The 16,379-nt window shown below is 36.2% G+C and overlaps 2 protein-coding genes across 2 annotated transcripts in view; one reads left to right on the top strand and one right to left on the bottom strand.

Moving 5' to 3' along the window:
* Positions 1-16,379, bottom strand: part of LOC119639177 (protein kinase C-binding protein 1) — a 25,191-nt gene continuing 8,812 nt past the window's right edge. Inside the window, exons 2-10 of the mRNA XM_038036439.1 lie at positions 9,719-11,018; positions 9,396-9,571; positions 9,254-9,335; positions 8,785-8,965; positions 5,027-7,797; positions 3,258-3,863; positions 1,471-1,752; positions 1,348-1,399; positions 1-1,284 (exon numbers count right to left, since the gene is read on the bottom strand). Coding sequence (XP_037892367.1) covers positions 1,166-1,284; positions 1,348-1,399; positions 1,471-1,752; positions 3,258-3,863; positions 5,027-7,797; positions 8,785-8,965; positions 9,254-9,335; positions 9,396-9,571; positions 9,719-10,888 — 5,439 coding nt within the window. The 5' untranslated portion in view covers positions 10,889-11,018 and the 3' untranslated portion in view covers positions 1-1,165. The remainder of the gene's footprint in view (positions 1,285-1,347; positions 1,400-1,470; positions 1,753-3,257; positions 3,864-5,026; positions 7,798-8,784; positions 8,966-9,253; positions 9,336-9,395; positions 9,572-9,718; positions 11,019-16,379) is intronic.
* LOC119639342 overlaps positions 14,906-16,379 on the top strand; it is a 5,875-nt gene continuing 4,401 nt past the window's right edge. Inside the window, exon 1 of the mRNA XM_038036646.1 lies at positions 14,906-15,107. Coding sequence (XP_037892574.1) covers positions 14,906-15,107 — 202 coding nt within the window. The remainder of the gene's footprint in view (positions 15,108-16,379) is intronic.

Genomic DNA, 16,379 nt, shown 5'->3' with positions numbered 1-16,379 from the left:
TTAGAAAATAAAAAAAATACTCAGTACAAAATTTCGAAAAATTCCACTGAGAAAATTTTTAGGAAAAAGTTTTGTATGAAACATTCGAAACCGAGCTAGCTCTTCAAGCGGCAAAAGATCGATGTGAAACAGCGTTTAACATAGCCGCTCGATGTATGCCTGCATTGCTAACTATCTAAGATCTTGCGATAATTTTTTCTATTCGCTCAAGAAGAAGCTTTTTCAAAAGATTTATTTACAAATAAAATTCAATTCCAAAAAATTGTAGAATTTTCTATGAAGAGGCAGCAGTAAAAGTGAGCGGGTGGCTCAGCACAACGTCAAAGAGTTCATAGTGCCTACGAAACTATTTTCAGGTCGGAGACATTGCACGTAGAATTACAAACAGGACACTTATTATCTCAGCAAACGTTTTCACACTAAAATACTTCGAAATCCTCCGATTTTTAAAAGATATGCCCTAAAACATGCTAAGAAATACTCCTACTACTTAGGCTAGTGCGTCGCATTGATCTTTCTGGAAACGAAGAAACTGATGGTGCAGCGAAATTAACTGCGTCCGCACCATAACTTATTGACTTTGTTCCTACGTCGATGCCAATTTTATTCAAAATCTCAATTTAATCCACGCAAATAAATCGTAGTTGAACATTTGCAAGAATTCAATTTGGAGGCACACATGCACTATATTAAGGGATTTTCAAGAAAGCTGACCATACACTTTACAGCTTTGCACAAATTTTCTAACATCATAACCCTTCAAACCGAACGAGCATTTTGGGTACAATGAACCTGAAGAACATCTTAGAAAGTAAAAAGCAGAGAGTAACATCCATCTGACTTATATTTATAATAAATCGTGTATAACGTACAAATCGTCCAATTTTTTTTTTTGTCAAAAACCGATGACTTTTTAACTCGTTTTCTCCTCTCTCTTTAACATAACAATTGATTCGATTAGACTAAATAAACTCAAATAATAAAAATAATCATAATATATTCAGGCCCGCCCAGCTCTTAAACAGAAGCTATTCGCGGTAATGTGGTATTCGTTTTCTGTGTGCCTGGCTCTTTATGACCTGCCATAAATAAGGATGGGATAGGTCACGTGACTTAGCATTATAAAAAATATAATTTTTTTTATTCTTGAAGCTTAATATTAATTTCAGGATGGTCCATAATATTTAATTTGAGTTACATTTCGCGGTCGCACTTGAATTTTGTGTGCCTGTGCAGTATTGGGGCCAGTTCTCGCCTGGGTTACGTTGCTAACGTTAGACGAAGCTAAGATGGTGGATGCATTAATTAAGGTGCTATTCGCTGCATTATTCATTATCCAATTCTTACCTGGTTGAATAATAGCATATTTTTGCGATCCACTTGATGCTACTGTCGGCACCTAAGATTATAAAAAAACTCCACTCCAACATTTCAATATATAGTATTTCGCTTACGGTTATGTGAACTTACAGTAACGTTTAAAAACTGAGCTGGTATGCTGTAAGTGGTGTTGCACCGTATCGTTTGCTGATTACTGTTATTGCAATTCACGTTAGCGCTTGTTACAGGTCTTATGTATGTGTTACTGGCCAATTTTAATACCTCCGTGCCATGTATTGGATTACTAACCGATATCCCCGTAATTTGAGGGCCACCTTTCGTCCGAATACTTTTGTCCTTTTTCAGCGTAAGCAAGTTCTTATTGAAAGTAATGGCTGGTGTTATGCTGCTGGCTTTAATCGCTTGATGGCGCTTAAAAGACAAGTCGAATCGTTTCTAATTAAACAATTTTGGGCCTCCAATGAATAAGAAAACTGTATGCAAAAATTGTACTTTTTTATTAACTATGTGTGCTGAGTTGCTATGTTAACGAATGAAAACAAGTGATCGTTTTCTTTACGTTATTTCAGCGAAACGCGACGAGGATTTTACTTACAGCAAGCGGTTTATTCTGTAAGTCAAACTCAGAAGAATGCTTTATAATTTTTCATTTTGAATCGAATTACAAAAATTTTCTTCGGAACTAAAAAACCGATCAATATGATCATATAGCCATCTTGACCACGAAGTAAAAAAAATGTCTTTGAAAATTTTCGCGTGCAAAATAATGAATGCTTATAATTTTAATACCGCTTACTGCTTACTGTTCAACATCTTTTGAAGTCGCCTTTTATTGAAGGTCCCAGCACTCGGTTTTCATTTCCGAATAGTAGCATTTTATAGATTTCTTCTTCTTCTTTTATTAAATGAAAGTTTTAAAGTAAGATTTTCTAATTAAACAAAAACAGGCCATCCTTACAAGTAAGCCGCAATTAAAATGTGTACTCAAAATGTTTCATTATATTTAGAGATAGGTAAGTGAAATGTGATGAAAGGAAATATTCGGCGCTTATTTGTGAAAGTTAAAAATTCTATTGGACATCATGTATGATTTATCGTGTCCGTAAAGAATTACTCATCTGCTTTGGTATCAATTGGTTCAGGGAAATACTTAGTTTAGCTGCAATAGCTCGGAAAACTTTGTTGTCCATTCTTTTCTTAGTTAGTTTCGTGGGTTTAAATCAAATTACGATATAAGAATTACTATGAAGAGTTTTTCGATTAAGTGTACAAATAAATATCGTCCGCTGAAATTGGTCGCGTCATAAAGCGTACCTGGCGCGTGCAATCTACCCGAAATTTCGGTGAAGATGTTAATATCTGAACGATATAAGTTTGAGTTGATTTCATTATACGTCAAAGTTTACGACACTACGGTTTCGATGGTTTCAGTTGGATAAAACTGGAAAAGAATGCAGCCGAAGCTACGGAAATGATTAAGTTAGCTTGGAATGAAAATGCAGAAAGCTAAGAGAAGTAGGTCTGGGCCCTTTCGATCAACGCCTAATCTTCGGATGGATGCAGTCACATTTATCAGGTCAGCGGTTCACAGAAGTTGAAGATATGCGAAAACGGGTCGATGGCTATTTCGCCTTCACCCCGGAAAGTTTCCATCACGTTTCCATCCAAGTTTCCGATAAATGCCAAAAGGCCATAAAAAATGATGATACATATTTCAATTATTGCGCTTTGTAGCAGTCATGTTTTAAATAGACTTGAATTTTATCAAGAAAAGGGAAAGAATTTATTTGTACACTTCTTAGCATGCCATTGCAACGCTACAATTTCTTAAAATTTTGGATATGAAAATGTTGTGCCTAATAATATAAAACATTAAAATGTTAAAAGCAAAAGTCACTGCACGTGCGGCGACGTACCTCAGGTGGGAGTTGTGATTGCTGTTGCTGTTGTTGTTGTTGTTGTTGCTGCTGCTGCTGCTGCTGCTGTTGCCGTTGGTGCAATTGTGGTGGCGTTTTTGCATTAATTGCTGTTACCGTTAAATTTGTATTCATGAGATTTGTCGCCGTGACGACTGCGGAGTGTTGCGGTAATAAATTACTTTGGGAATTACTCGTAGACTGATCGTGAGGAAGCCTAGTTTGAGCACAGTTCAAACCATGAATTGCCCAGTGCAATTGTTGACATGTATAGCTACAGTACGAAGTATTCCAACAACAGTATAATTTTGCTTCACGTGCACAATGAGCACACCATTGCTTTCGTTTCGTTTCTTCTACGGCACGCGAACATTCCGATTCGCATTGCTTTCGAACTTCATTTACCAAGCGCACTTTTTCATTTTCCGAATTCTTACGCATTTCGCACAAGAGTATTTCAGAGCTCCTCTTAACCTCAGCCAGCTCGTTTTTAGTACGCTCCAATTCTAATGATAAATGCGTAATCTTGGCTGACAAATTCACTTCGTCACCCTGGCACACTTCAGCTACAGTGTCCTCGATAATTGAAATAAAAAAATCTTTTAACTGCAAAGAACAAAAAGCAGAGGAAACATGATTGGCACCACCATAATCACAATATTTATTAATCACAACTCGCAATTACCAATATTTTATGTGCTCTGCAATCATTAAAATTACATACACGATAAATCAGCTCTTATTATAGCAGAGCACGATTGATCTTAAGGTTACGTGACGAACGTGCTAAAGATACAGACGAGTCTCATCTACATCCATTGCGGAAAGATGAGCAAAAAAAAAGTGGTCAAAGTAATAAATTTCTAAAATGTTGCCATACAAGAAGTGGTGGATAAACAGTTAGTAATCGCATTTTTTTCATGAAAAGTGTATCACTTAAAAGAAGCTTCCTATTCTCAACGAAGACTTCATCAATTTGTGCACTGCTTCGTTTCCAAAGAATTCGTGTCACTTTACTGCATAACGATTTCAAATGATGTAGACAACAGAGTTTTACTTTGAGTAAAAGTAAGATTTAATTTTTATACCTACCGCTATAGGATGGGCGTATACTCATTTTATTTTTTTCATAATTTATGTAACACCCAAAAGCATTGTATTCCTGATCAGGATGAAATTCTGCATTGAGCCATGTCTGTCCGTCTCTTGCAAAAATTCAGATATCGACTTCAAATTTGGAATATTGGAAGTTTTTAAACGTAGGCTGGTATTTAAAAGGGTCAAATTGGTCAGAGCAGTAGCCCGCAGTGGGCAGCAAAATGAGCGCAACTCCATTTTTTTGAACAAAAGTTTGTGGGTTTTTGCTCGTTATTCAGAAATTGTACACTTTCACGTGCCAAAAAGGAAAAAAAATCAAACAAACAAAGATATATTACCTTCCTAAAAATGGATTCTAAATATATATGGAATTCTAAAATAGATATTGTGGGCACGGCGACCTGTTGATTATTTTTCCCTCAATAATACCAGCGAAACGGGCATCATATGAAAGGACTTGGAGAGTAGAGTGCGACAAGCTAGGTGTATCGATTGTAGAGCAATTGTGATAGACGTCACGACTTGGTGGATAAATGTTTTCTTAAAAATAACTTCGATATGGGCATCAAACGAGAGCGAAAACGCCGAATACAACTTTCTTACTTTTTTTTACTAGGTCTTGTTTGCGTTAGGGGATATAATCGAAGAAATGGAATGAAGTATACACTCACCTTATCACCGTTCTCATGTAATATTTTGCAGGCGCGGCCAGCTTGAGCGGTGAACATGATATTTGCTTCAGCTTGCAAAGGACCGACCGGACGGGGCTTTAAAAGGGGCGGTGGACCACGAGAAGTAACTTCGTTAGACACGGAGCTTGAAGACATGATAGGCGTCACAAAGCTGCCCATTAGATGAGTGTCTGCACTTGTCGTCGGCTTTGCGGTAGAATTAGTATTTAACAAGTTAGTATTAGGACCGATTTGAGTGCATATCAAATTAGTGCCAGACAAACCAGCCAACGGTGGTGGTGCACTCATACACAAAGCATTTGATTGTTGTTGCGATGTATTACTTGCAGGGTTGATGGCGTTTTGTGAACTGATTGTTTCTACGTTTGATATAAGCAAATTTACCGACGACGAAGGTGGCACAGTCTTTGACAAACTGTGAGTGATTGTCGCTGGCACGGTAGTTGTTATAATTAAGGGTGTGGTGACTGGGATTGCGCTGGTAGAAGCGGAAGAAACTATTACAGGTCCCGGATATTGCATAGTGCGTGACATTGAGTATAATCCCGAAGATGAAGGCAAAATTTTCGAGACAGCAGTTAAAGGCGGTACCGGGATGGCTGTATTAATGTTATCTATTGTTATTTCTGACCTATTAGTAGCCACATCAACCGGTATTGCTACCATAGTATTTTTATTGAGAACTTGCTTAGCCTCTGTATTTTGATAGCTCGATGTAGTATTCAATGAGCTGTAGATTGCGGTAGCCGTTGTTAAAGGTACCAAGCTAACAGATGTTGGCATTGAGCTGGAAGTCGTTGCCACAATACTTATCAAGCGCAGATTATCTCCATTAGGCGACCGTTGTGGAAATGATTTTTTTGCTCTCTGTTGTTGTTGTTGTTGTTGCTGCTGTTGTTGGTAGTGATGATGTTGCTGTTGCTGTTGTTGCTGTTGTTGGTGATGGGTTTGTTGGTGCTGTTGTTGTTGTTGTTGTTGCTGGTTTTGCTGTTGTTGCAGATGATGATGCAGGTGGTGGTGCTGCTGGGATTGACCTATTTCGGCTGTAGTTAATTTAATTTGGGCAGGTTTGATTTGAGGAACCGCAGAAGCAGGCAACGGACCATATGGTACTCCTCTAAATGAATTGCGCTTAACATTGGTTAAATGTGCTGTACTATTATTGATATTGGTCTTGGAAATGTGGCCTGAAACTGTAACGTTGTTGCTGTCGCTGTTGTTGCTAATAGTTGTACTCACAGAAGAAACGACTGCATTTATATTCTTAGGAGATATTCGTTGTGCAACTTCAACAGCTACTATGTCATTGACACGATGTTCTGTTGAGCCCGCATATTCTTCATCAGATATTACCTCTTGCTTGATACATGTTAATAAAGGCGAAGAATTTCGCAATTCCGTTGTAGTTGTGTTTGATATTGTCGCTACATCGGCGCCAAACTCTTCTTGCGTCGTTGTATTAGTATTGTTATTAACGAGATTAAAGTCTTCCTTTCTGTTTTCTGCATGAGCGGATATGGTTTGAAGAATTACGCACTCTTCGATTTCTATGTTATTATCGGAAGTACCTTCTTGTTTGACTTCCACAAAAGGCAACGGACATTTAAGCATATTGTTAGTTTTTTGACTTTCTCTTTCTTGTTGCTCTTTAAGGAATTTTTCTTTAAGTACAGCTTCTGTATTCTTCTCCGAATTTTTATCCAATGTTATGGGTTCTCGATTTATTATATCTGTTCCACTTTGTGCATCCTGTTTACCCGATTTAGATTTCAATAAAGATGCAGATATTACTTCATCCCTTGTATCGTCGCCAAGCCCAGACGCTAACTGATGGTTACCGATAAAATTGAACTGCTCCGATGTTTCTTCATTTCTAGCAATTTTCGGAGGTGGTAAATCTCCTCCGTCCGCTGCCGACATTCTTTTCCCATCATTATTGTTAACCGCTCCTTGTGCGGGCTTACGCTTTAATATGACGGTATTTAATTTTGACGAATTGCTATCGTCTGAAGTTGATTTGGAAATAACTTCATATTTAGGGGTGTGGCCTTTAGTGCGGTTTTCATGTTTTTTAACGTGGCCGTCATCATCCCTCTCTTCGACATGTTTCTTTTTGCTTACGCCTTCGATTGTCTCTTGATTTTGCACGATCGAATTCTCTTGCGTACTGGTGTTTTGTAGAACTGATAACGTATTGCCAGCGTTCTTGCATATTGTTAATTTTAATGGTGGGTTCGATGTTAGCGATTGCTGGCTTCTGATATAATCTTGAACACCTGGCATCATTTGTTCCAACTGTTGCATTTCTTCATTTGGATCATAGGGTGTTTTGAAAGGCGCATATTGGAAAGCGCCGATTTTTTTCTTAATCCTTTCCATATGCATTTCCACCTCCTTAATGCAATCAGCCAACTCTCTAGCAGACCGACGACCGGTCTGGGAATTCGGATCTTGTTGTGAATATAGAAAACAATCTTTGAGAGGCACAAAAGCCCGATCGTGCTGACCGAAAAAACGAACATTTACCAATGAACCCTGGCCAATACCCATAGCTTTTGCTGGCCAGTAAGGAAAGCCTTTTAACTTAGCCCACACCAATAAATGGGGTTGATCACATACATCCACAAACCAATCATTGCGGGAATTCGCGTTCATGTAACACTGAGCACAAGTATCTATTTCAGCCGTCTCCTGACGACATATTTTAATCAAAGATTTGGCGACCGTAACCGTTTTAGCTCTAGTAGTCCCTGAAAATATTTTAATATTACATATCAAAACATTACTTTGCTATAGAAATGTATGTAAACAAGTAAGAGCATAATAATCGGCCGCAGCCCACTATTTTTTACCCGACGCAGTTCCGCTTAATACATTTATTCATCTCAGGGCACCAAATTTGATGAAAATATCTCAAAAAATGCGAATTTTGTTGAACACAAAAATACATGGTTAGGCATGAGACGTAAAGACAAACCAAGATCGATTCTGTGATTCTGAATTGATAGATATAATAGACCCTGTACCATACTGTACCTGTGATGTACAGCATAATAAGTAAAAAAAGCTTAGCGTTTTAAGCCATTTTTATTGGTTTTCTAGGTTTAAATTGGCCAATCACAGCACATTTTCGCCGCAATTTTTGAGATGGATTTGAATGCCGAGACTTACATAGGTATTTTAGTGGATTCCGGGAAAAGAACGATCTAAAAATATTTTTTGAAAATTAGGCAGACGTTTATTTTTATATTTGCATATATCCGCCTGATTGGCCGAGTAGACAAGAGTCTCGACTAGCAACTCAATGGTCGTGGGTTCAAATCTCAAGTGCGGTAGAGTTTTTAATAAAGCCGAAAGCCTTAGATGCTAGTGCTTTAAGACCTTAGCCTTAGAATTTATTCTCTGGCTAAGTTTATAATAATAATAATAATAATAATATATTTGCATATGTATAATTGATTATTGAATTAATATATATATTAGATATATTAATAGAATGTTCTGATTCAAAATGTTCAGATCTCCATTCTACTTTCAATCACGTTGTACAATATTTATGGGTGTGCTTTATAGAAATGTGTAGAAATTGAAGTTGCTCGTGTAGAAGGAAAAGACTAGATCGACATAAAATTTCGGACCGTTTGGAAAGTCGTACTCACCTGAACTACTAAGCAATAAGGCAAATGACAAAGTGTATAAGCTATAAACTTCTAAGTGAAAAGTATTTTTATACTTACGTCCTAGGCTTAAAATGGAGGCATTATGTAAAAACCATTTTGTATCATTGAGAAGTTCCTCAGCACACCGATATACTCGTTTGTCAACCTTGTCTTGAAGCGTTGAAAATGAAACAGGGTTCACAATATACTTATTATAAGTTGCAAGGTCGTCATCAGCTGATGTCTGAAGAATATGGTGCTTAAAATGGCAAGACAAATTGAGCATAATTTATACATTATATAATATACGACATGAAATCTCTAATGCTATAATTTACTGCTAATATACTTCACTTAAATACTTTAATTAAAGATTTTTGAAGATTTCTTTTGAAAACTTCACTATATGCGTAAATGATATGACGTGTGTATAAAGATCGCGTCTGCATTTTGAATTTTCATGCAAACTAAATGCGAGTGAATATAGGTAAATATAATTCGCGACAATTTTTGTAAAAGCAAATAAATTGAGCAGTGACACACTTACCCCTTTAACATAACGCATACGATTCAACACGATCGAGAGCAACTGGCTTAACGAATCTGCCGAACATTCATTGCGGCGAAAACTAGAAATTGAAAAGGAAATGAAAAAATGTATAACATTGTCCACTAGAAGCACTAGTTACCGTTTGGGATTATTGAGAGCATTCTCAACGGCTATGCACTCAGGACAAATCCATAAATTTCCTATTGCGGGGGCATTAATTTTGATGCAAGTATTATGAAAACTACGTATGCACTTGGAACAAATGTAATTGACATGACTTCTATGACACTTCCAGCAAAAGCTATCCCAACCAGGCTGTAATATAAATGAAAGTTTGCTTTTGTTTCTTTTAATCTTAAGAGAAATTTAGAAGAATTTTCAAAAAACACGAAGACTTTCTTTGCCTCATCAAGTTTTGTTTATATTTAGAAAATAGAAAAGGTACATATGCCACTTTCGTACCTTCAGCGGTGGTTGCCATACGTCCCTTAAATGTACTTCCAAGCTGCTTTCATCAGAATTTAATTTTCCATCCAAGTTTATAACAGATTTGTTACTGTCATTGATCGAATTATCATCAGCGTTTTCACTCGCGCTGTAGGGCTGACCGCTGCAAACACTAACGCCAAAGCCGCTGTCCCGGATTTCTATTTCCATAGAACTTTGAACGGTCTTGTCATAGTGTTCGATATCCATAGCGTATTTGTGATTTGGTTGATATAGTGATAACTCCTTCTCATAACGCCCTGCACTCTTACTACTACTTCGCGATCTCATTATAATCGCACTGCCACTACTGCTTCTCGACCGTAAGCAACGTTCGGGGGTTTCCGAAGAATGGATAACTTCTTTTAAGAAATCCTTATGTTTTTGCGCAAATTCAGGATTTTCGGAACGCATATTTGTACGTTTGACAACTAAGCGCTCTTCCGACGGCCACTTTACAATTTTTTCTCTATCAATAAAATTAAGCGATTGGCTATGCAAACTTTTGCTGCGCGATGATCGAGCCATCAAATCCGAATTTAACGTAACTGCGTTATTTTCTGAAGAATCATCTTTAAGAGGTACGAAACGTCTATTGAACCGTTTGGTTTTAATGCCTTTGGAGGTGCCGTCGCGTCCTTCTTTAAAAATTAAATCATTACATTTGTTAATAGCATCTTTGTCTCGCAATTTACGCGACTGAATTTTTGATGTTTTGAAGTAATCGGTCAAAATTTTTGAATCATGAATTGAACGCTGCAATGCCAAATGTTCCCGAGATTTTGGTGCAATAACACGACCGGCATTTGTCGATTTAGAAATGGAATGGGAGCCCAGTTTTGCAATTGAGTCGGAGCTATGTCGATCGGTTAGACTATCATCAGTTGCTTTGAAAGTTTTAATATGATCCGCTTCTTTCGCGCCCTCTGAGGTATAAGTTAAAAATTCTTGTTCCATACTCGTGCTTTTGCCATTAGTACCTGATGTTATTTCATCAAATTCGCTACAATCTTCTTCTTCCGAATTGTTCTCCAATTCTTGTCCAATCTGCTCCTTCTCCGTCTCTTGTAAACCTTGCAAACTTGCTCCTCTTTCTAAACGTAAAGCGTTTTTCATAGGGCGAGCGATTTTTCTTGCGCTTTCCATATTAAATCAAGTGTCGAAGATCATTAGAGAATTTATATTTTAATGAAAAGTGTGTTTTGTATTGTCTGCCGCGTTTTCAATTCTGCCAATTATCAATTTTACCACTTTGAGATTATGATCAGTTAGTCACCTGAAATAAAATACGAGCATTATTAAAAGAAAAATAATTATTGACAACATTGCTAATTTATATCAATTCATAGCCATATATATTCATTGCGTAAGCTCTTTCTGCCTCTTAGCACTTAACATCCTGCCTATTAACACAATATTTCATTAAAAATATATTGAAAAAATTTATAAAAACTAATATTCACACACACTTTACCCTACTTTCCGACAAAGCCATTTTTTTAATATTTTCTTCAGCTGTGACTAGTTTCTTTCATGCTCGTTCTCTTTATGTTTGTGTACTCTCTTATTATTTGTTTATTGGTTCAACTCAACAGTATTTTCGATATCACGATCACCGAGAGCTCGTGTTACTGATTGCAATCGGTCTGTTTGAGCATTTAATAAATAAAAAACGTTTATTGTCATCGCGCATTCGGTTCATTCGTCAGGTAATAGAAAACCAACAAAAATGATCGGGAGGGTAAAGCAACTAAAACCTGTCGCATTCTACCAGATCTTACCGAACCAAAGAAATGTGCGCAGAAAAAAGCGAATTGTGCGAAACATGAAACAAAACATTCATATAGATAAATTTCGCGCCACATAAACACTAATCACATGGCACACGTTCGTAAAAATATGCTACAAACGCATTAAATAAGTAAACCTTTCATTCATTTTTAAACTATAGTATTGTAGGGTTTTCGAAAGAGCCGAGATGTCGATCGATATCCACTATTCCTTTATTTTTATATTTAGTCTTAAATAGCTAAAGTTTATGAAAGAGTACGATAGGTACCAAAATGACATAAACAAGCCAAGATTCCCTTTTACCAGTTACCTTTTTTCGTTGACGAAAGATTTTGAAGTTTGCTAAATACAAGGCAGACATCCGCAATGATTTCGTTTTATTCAGGTTTTCACAATCGTTGCCATTATTGTGGTCAGTTTCAAACGCTGATTTTCTCTTTATTTAATTCATGGTCCCACATCTAACGCATGTTTAGACTGCAACTAATTATAGTTTGACATTTCCTCCTTAAGAATTTTTTTATTTTTTTTACTTTATAGCCAGATCGGCTATGTACGGTCAACGATATGAGAGATTTACCCGTTCAAAAACTTATCACAAAACAAAGCATATGCATGTAGAGAAATTCATCTATCTAGCAGAGAGCACAGAAAATGCTTTCGATATGCATACGTGCCTGTAGGTTCCAGTTCACTCTCATTTTTAAGAGAAATTTGCTTAGCAAGTCGCTACTCCTTCATTTATTTGGACTATAAACTAGTGTGTGGTAACGGTAAATAAACGAAACGAAAAGAATTTTGCAATATTAAATGACCGGCCATTTTCAAAGTAAATGTGTATCTTCTACACAATTAGAGCTCATCAAACATCAAAGAATTTCCAAAAGCATTATTTGAAAAGTTTAACTTCAGGGAAAGGCTCAGTTATACTTTTCTTCTATTAAATATGGGTAAGCGAATTATTGCAACTCTTATGGCTTTGTTTTCTACTTAGAGTAGCTAACTGCCGGACAAGAAATATTTAATAGTTAATAATGAAGGTCCAATTTTTGAAAAGACACCAGATATTACACTTCCCCTTCTTACAGTCTGAACAAACATACGAGGTCTGTTCAAGGATTAAGGAGGCAAATACCGTATCGCTCAAAGAGCTCAAGGTCATATTACAAAGCGTATATCATAAATGCAAAAGTCGAGTGGAAAAAGCACTGGCACAAATGGTTCCAAGGACGATTGCTTTGAAGGGAACAAAATAGATAATGATGAATAAATCAACATTTTTCCCTATTATCTAAGCATTTTAAGGAGACAAAATAAAGGAATAAAGGAATAAATAAAGCAATATATTTCTGAATTATCTAAAATGCAGGTTGCAAACTCGCCCCGCAAGCTTCTTAATTGAAGGACTGCAGTTCTCTAGATCGAACAGCACCACTTTTACTGTTCGTGTTGCTAGATATTGGAATGCCTTACCACTGAGTCTGAAATCCTTCGATGAATCTTTGAACGCATTTAGAAGGAAGTTGATCGCAGTGCTAAACTCGTTATGTATATTTTGTTGCCGGCAGGAATTAATAATTAAATTGAGTTTACGGAGCAAGGTGATCACATTAGCAGTAACCTAGCTGACTTGTGTACTCACTTATGCCATAGTGTCTTTATACACATAAAATGTTTCTATGTAACCAGGTAATAGGCCTAAGGCTTTATATTAACTTAATAAATGAAATGAAAAATAAAAAGTGATCCCTTTTTTTGAGCACATTTTATATTATTGCCTTCCTTTTTTCAGTAGTTCATTTATTTCCTAAATGTTTAGTTGTAAATACATTGCAAACAAAGACATTTTGAAGAAAAGAAAATTTTCCATTTTATTACATTTTGTACGTGTCATAAACGCGAAGAAATTCAAATGAAGTAAACCTTCTCGGTTTGATAAATGGACACCGATAAGGCAATTTTAGATGAATATCTATATGCAATCGAAAGAAAAAAACTGCCAGGTATGCGCACCTCATAAGCATTAATGTTACCAATTCTTTATAACGCTTTTTTTATAAAAGCGTAACCTAACATTCTTCGCATAAATGTATACTGCACGTTAGGTCGAAACCAACCCAAGTAATTCAAGCACGATTGAGTATTATGCTGCTGCTATGATATATGAATGGTATGTGAATTTAAATAAATGTCTTGGAATATATGAAAAAAGGTGAAAAGCTAACATAACTCGTTCGATCTTCATCTGCATAAAATTGCAACAGAGACTTAACCTAACCTAACTTTGAAAATTAGTAAAAATATTCCATATAAGTCCATCTTAAGAATGAATGGTTTTGACTTTTTCGCATTAAAAGGGAAAATATTTCATAATTTGCACGTTCATCATTCACGTTCACGTATGATAGAATGAAGCAAAATTTGTCTATTTTAACTACGAAAAAACGTAAGAAATAAAATGGTAAACTTAGATGGGACAAAGGAAGGAAATAGCCAACTGAAGTGAGTCTCTCTTAGCCCGAAATATATTTGAGTACGTTTGTTTAGAGATAAGTTCGCCAACTGGATAAATGTCAAACCTTTTTCATCTTCTTCGTGAATTTGCAACTTCCTGGCTCTCACAAGTATTGATAGCCTTTCTCTCTATAATTATCACTTTCCAACTTTTACTGTAAATTGCACTTGCAAAAAAAGAACCAAAAAATTGCGAAAAGGGTAGAGTTATACAGGTCCTGCTAGGAGAGAACATTACACCGCAGTTCATTTTAAAAAATAAATTAATAAACAGTGCTCTGACGTAGACACCTATACAGGACTTCCTAAAGGAGTAAATCACACATTTGGTCACCTTATATTACTTGGTTAGAAATTGAAACGCGCCCTAAATTTGCTATAGACACTTATAGAGCATTTCCTAATGGCGTAGATTACAACGTAGGCCGTTTTATATTGATATGAATAAAGTGTAGCTAAAATGTTCGCTATAAGTCACGTAGACAATTCGTATTTGATGATAGGAAGAGTCGACGGGATGGAAAAAGAGGAAACTGCTTAATGTTTGAACCGAGAAGTTAGTAAGACTTCAAAACGGGAAGGATAGTTATGTGTAGATAAGAGTCCTTACGAAATGATGCGTCATGCAAGCAATACGCATATATTTTTTATATAGGTGCACGTAAACACGAGAAATAAACTTCAAAAAAAATTTGTACGGTCTTCATTGCAATATCCGTCAAAAAATCATATTAGAAAATTTTTCAAAGGAAGATAGAAAACAGCAAAATTTAACGTTTTTTACACAACCGACGAATTTTTACACATTTACCGTTTTGTAAACGATAACGCATAAGCGTCCTCCAGCCTTCAATAGAAATGGATAAAGGAAAGCGTGTTGATAAAAGCGATCCGACTGAGGCAGCTCCCGCGACTGAAGTGAAATCAGCCGGCACTTCTAAAATGAAAAACCAGAAAAGCAACGATTCTGAAACGGGTAATAGTAAGAAGTCGTCATCGTCAAAGACAAGCGGAAAATCGAGCAAGCAAAAAAAACCATCATCCAAGAATAAGAAACAACGTAAATAAATGAAAAAGCGAAAGAGCCGATTTATCAGGAACACCAACATTAACTTACAAATACATATATATATATATATACGAAATGAAATTAAACATCGTCATCATATAAACCTGTCATTGTAGATTCCTTCTTTTTTTTTTTTTTAATTCAAATAGAAATAAATAAAAAGCATTGGAAAAATTGAATTTTTTTCTAGAACATCTCCAAATTTCAGTTGTAAAATAAATTTAAGCATAAACCGTTTTCATGGTCTCAGATTAACGGAAAATAGAAAGCGGGCTCGGTCAATATGGACTTTAAGGAATTGGCTGGCAATGAAATTGATTTTAAAGCAATTAGCTCGAAATTGCGAACCAGTCTGATTTTGCCAAGGCCACGTCAAACCAAAAAAAGTCTAATGAACGCCCCAACTAACTCGTGCCAGCTACGAAAAGCGATAATAAATGTTCACAAATTGCAACGGAACGTTTCGAAATGGCAGAGAAAGGCTAAGAACATGAATAGGTTTACGAAAGCGGAGCTCGAAGAAATTTGCATTTTGAAAGAACGCTCGCAACTAACAAGAAAATAACACCTACTATGTGGGCATTCCTGCGATTTTCGCCTGAACTGGGGGAAACATTTTGAAGGTACATCAATACGATACAATTATCCCGAGATTAGTTTTAGGGTTTATCTTAAAAACGTGCAACGGTTAGAAAGGATATTAGTGTTCTACATTTTTTTAGCGTTGTGACTTCTTGACGAAATCTTCGTCAGATCTTCGATTGTCCCTTACTTACAGTTACAGGCTGTCATCAATATATTTTAATATAAAGCCATTTACAATATGAATTCATTTTGCCTAATTTGTCAAGCAAAAATTTTCGTAAACGTCGTATGGAACCAAATTTGAAAAATAATCGTACACATATATCTCTCGGGTGAAGTTTCTTATCCCAAATCTACAATGGATGATAAACCTTCTAGTTCTCGAAAAGATCAGAGAAGAGGAAGTATTTATACCAGACACATTAGTTTTCTAACAGACAAAGGTACTGACAATTTCCCGAAAATAGAAAAAAAGAAGAGAGCTTCCGCTCCGGAAAACATTAAAAGCAATTCTCTAAAAAATAATGAGCAAAGGGAAAAACAGCCTAGTTTTAAAGAAATTGAAACAAAAAACACTGCAGCAAACGACTCTGAAGAAAAAAAAGACGGTTCTACGGTTAATAATGGCAACGAAAAGAAAGAAGAAATCGAAGTTGCTCGAGCGGCTCTTTTGGATGA

The sequence above is a fragment of the Glossina fuscipes genome, unplaced genomic scaffold, assembly GCF_014805625.2.
Source record: "Glossina fuscipes isolate IAEA_lab_2018 unplaced genomic scaffold, Yale_Gfus_2 112, whole genome shotgun sequence".
In the NCBI taxonomy this organism is placed as follows: Eukaryota; Metazoa; Arthropoda; class Insecta; order Diptera; family Glossinidae; genus Glossina; species Glossina fuscipes.
The sequence above is the reverse complement of the archived record's forward strand: the minus strand, read 5'-3'. Positions and strand labels throughout refer to the sequence as shown.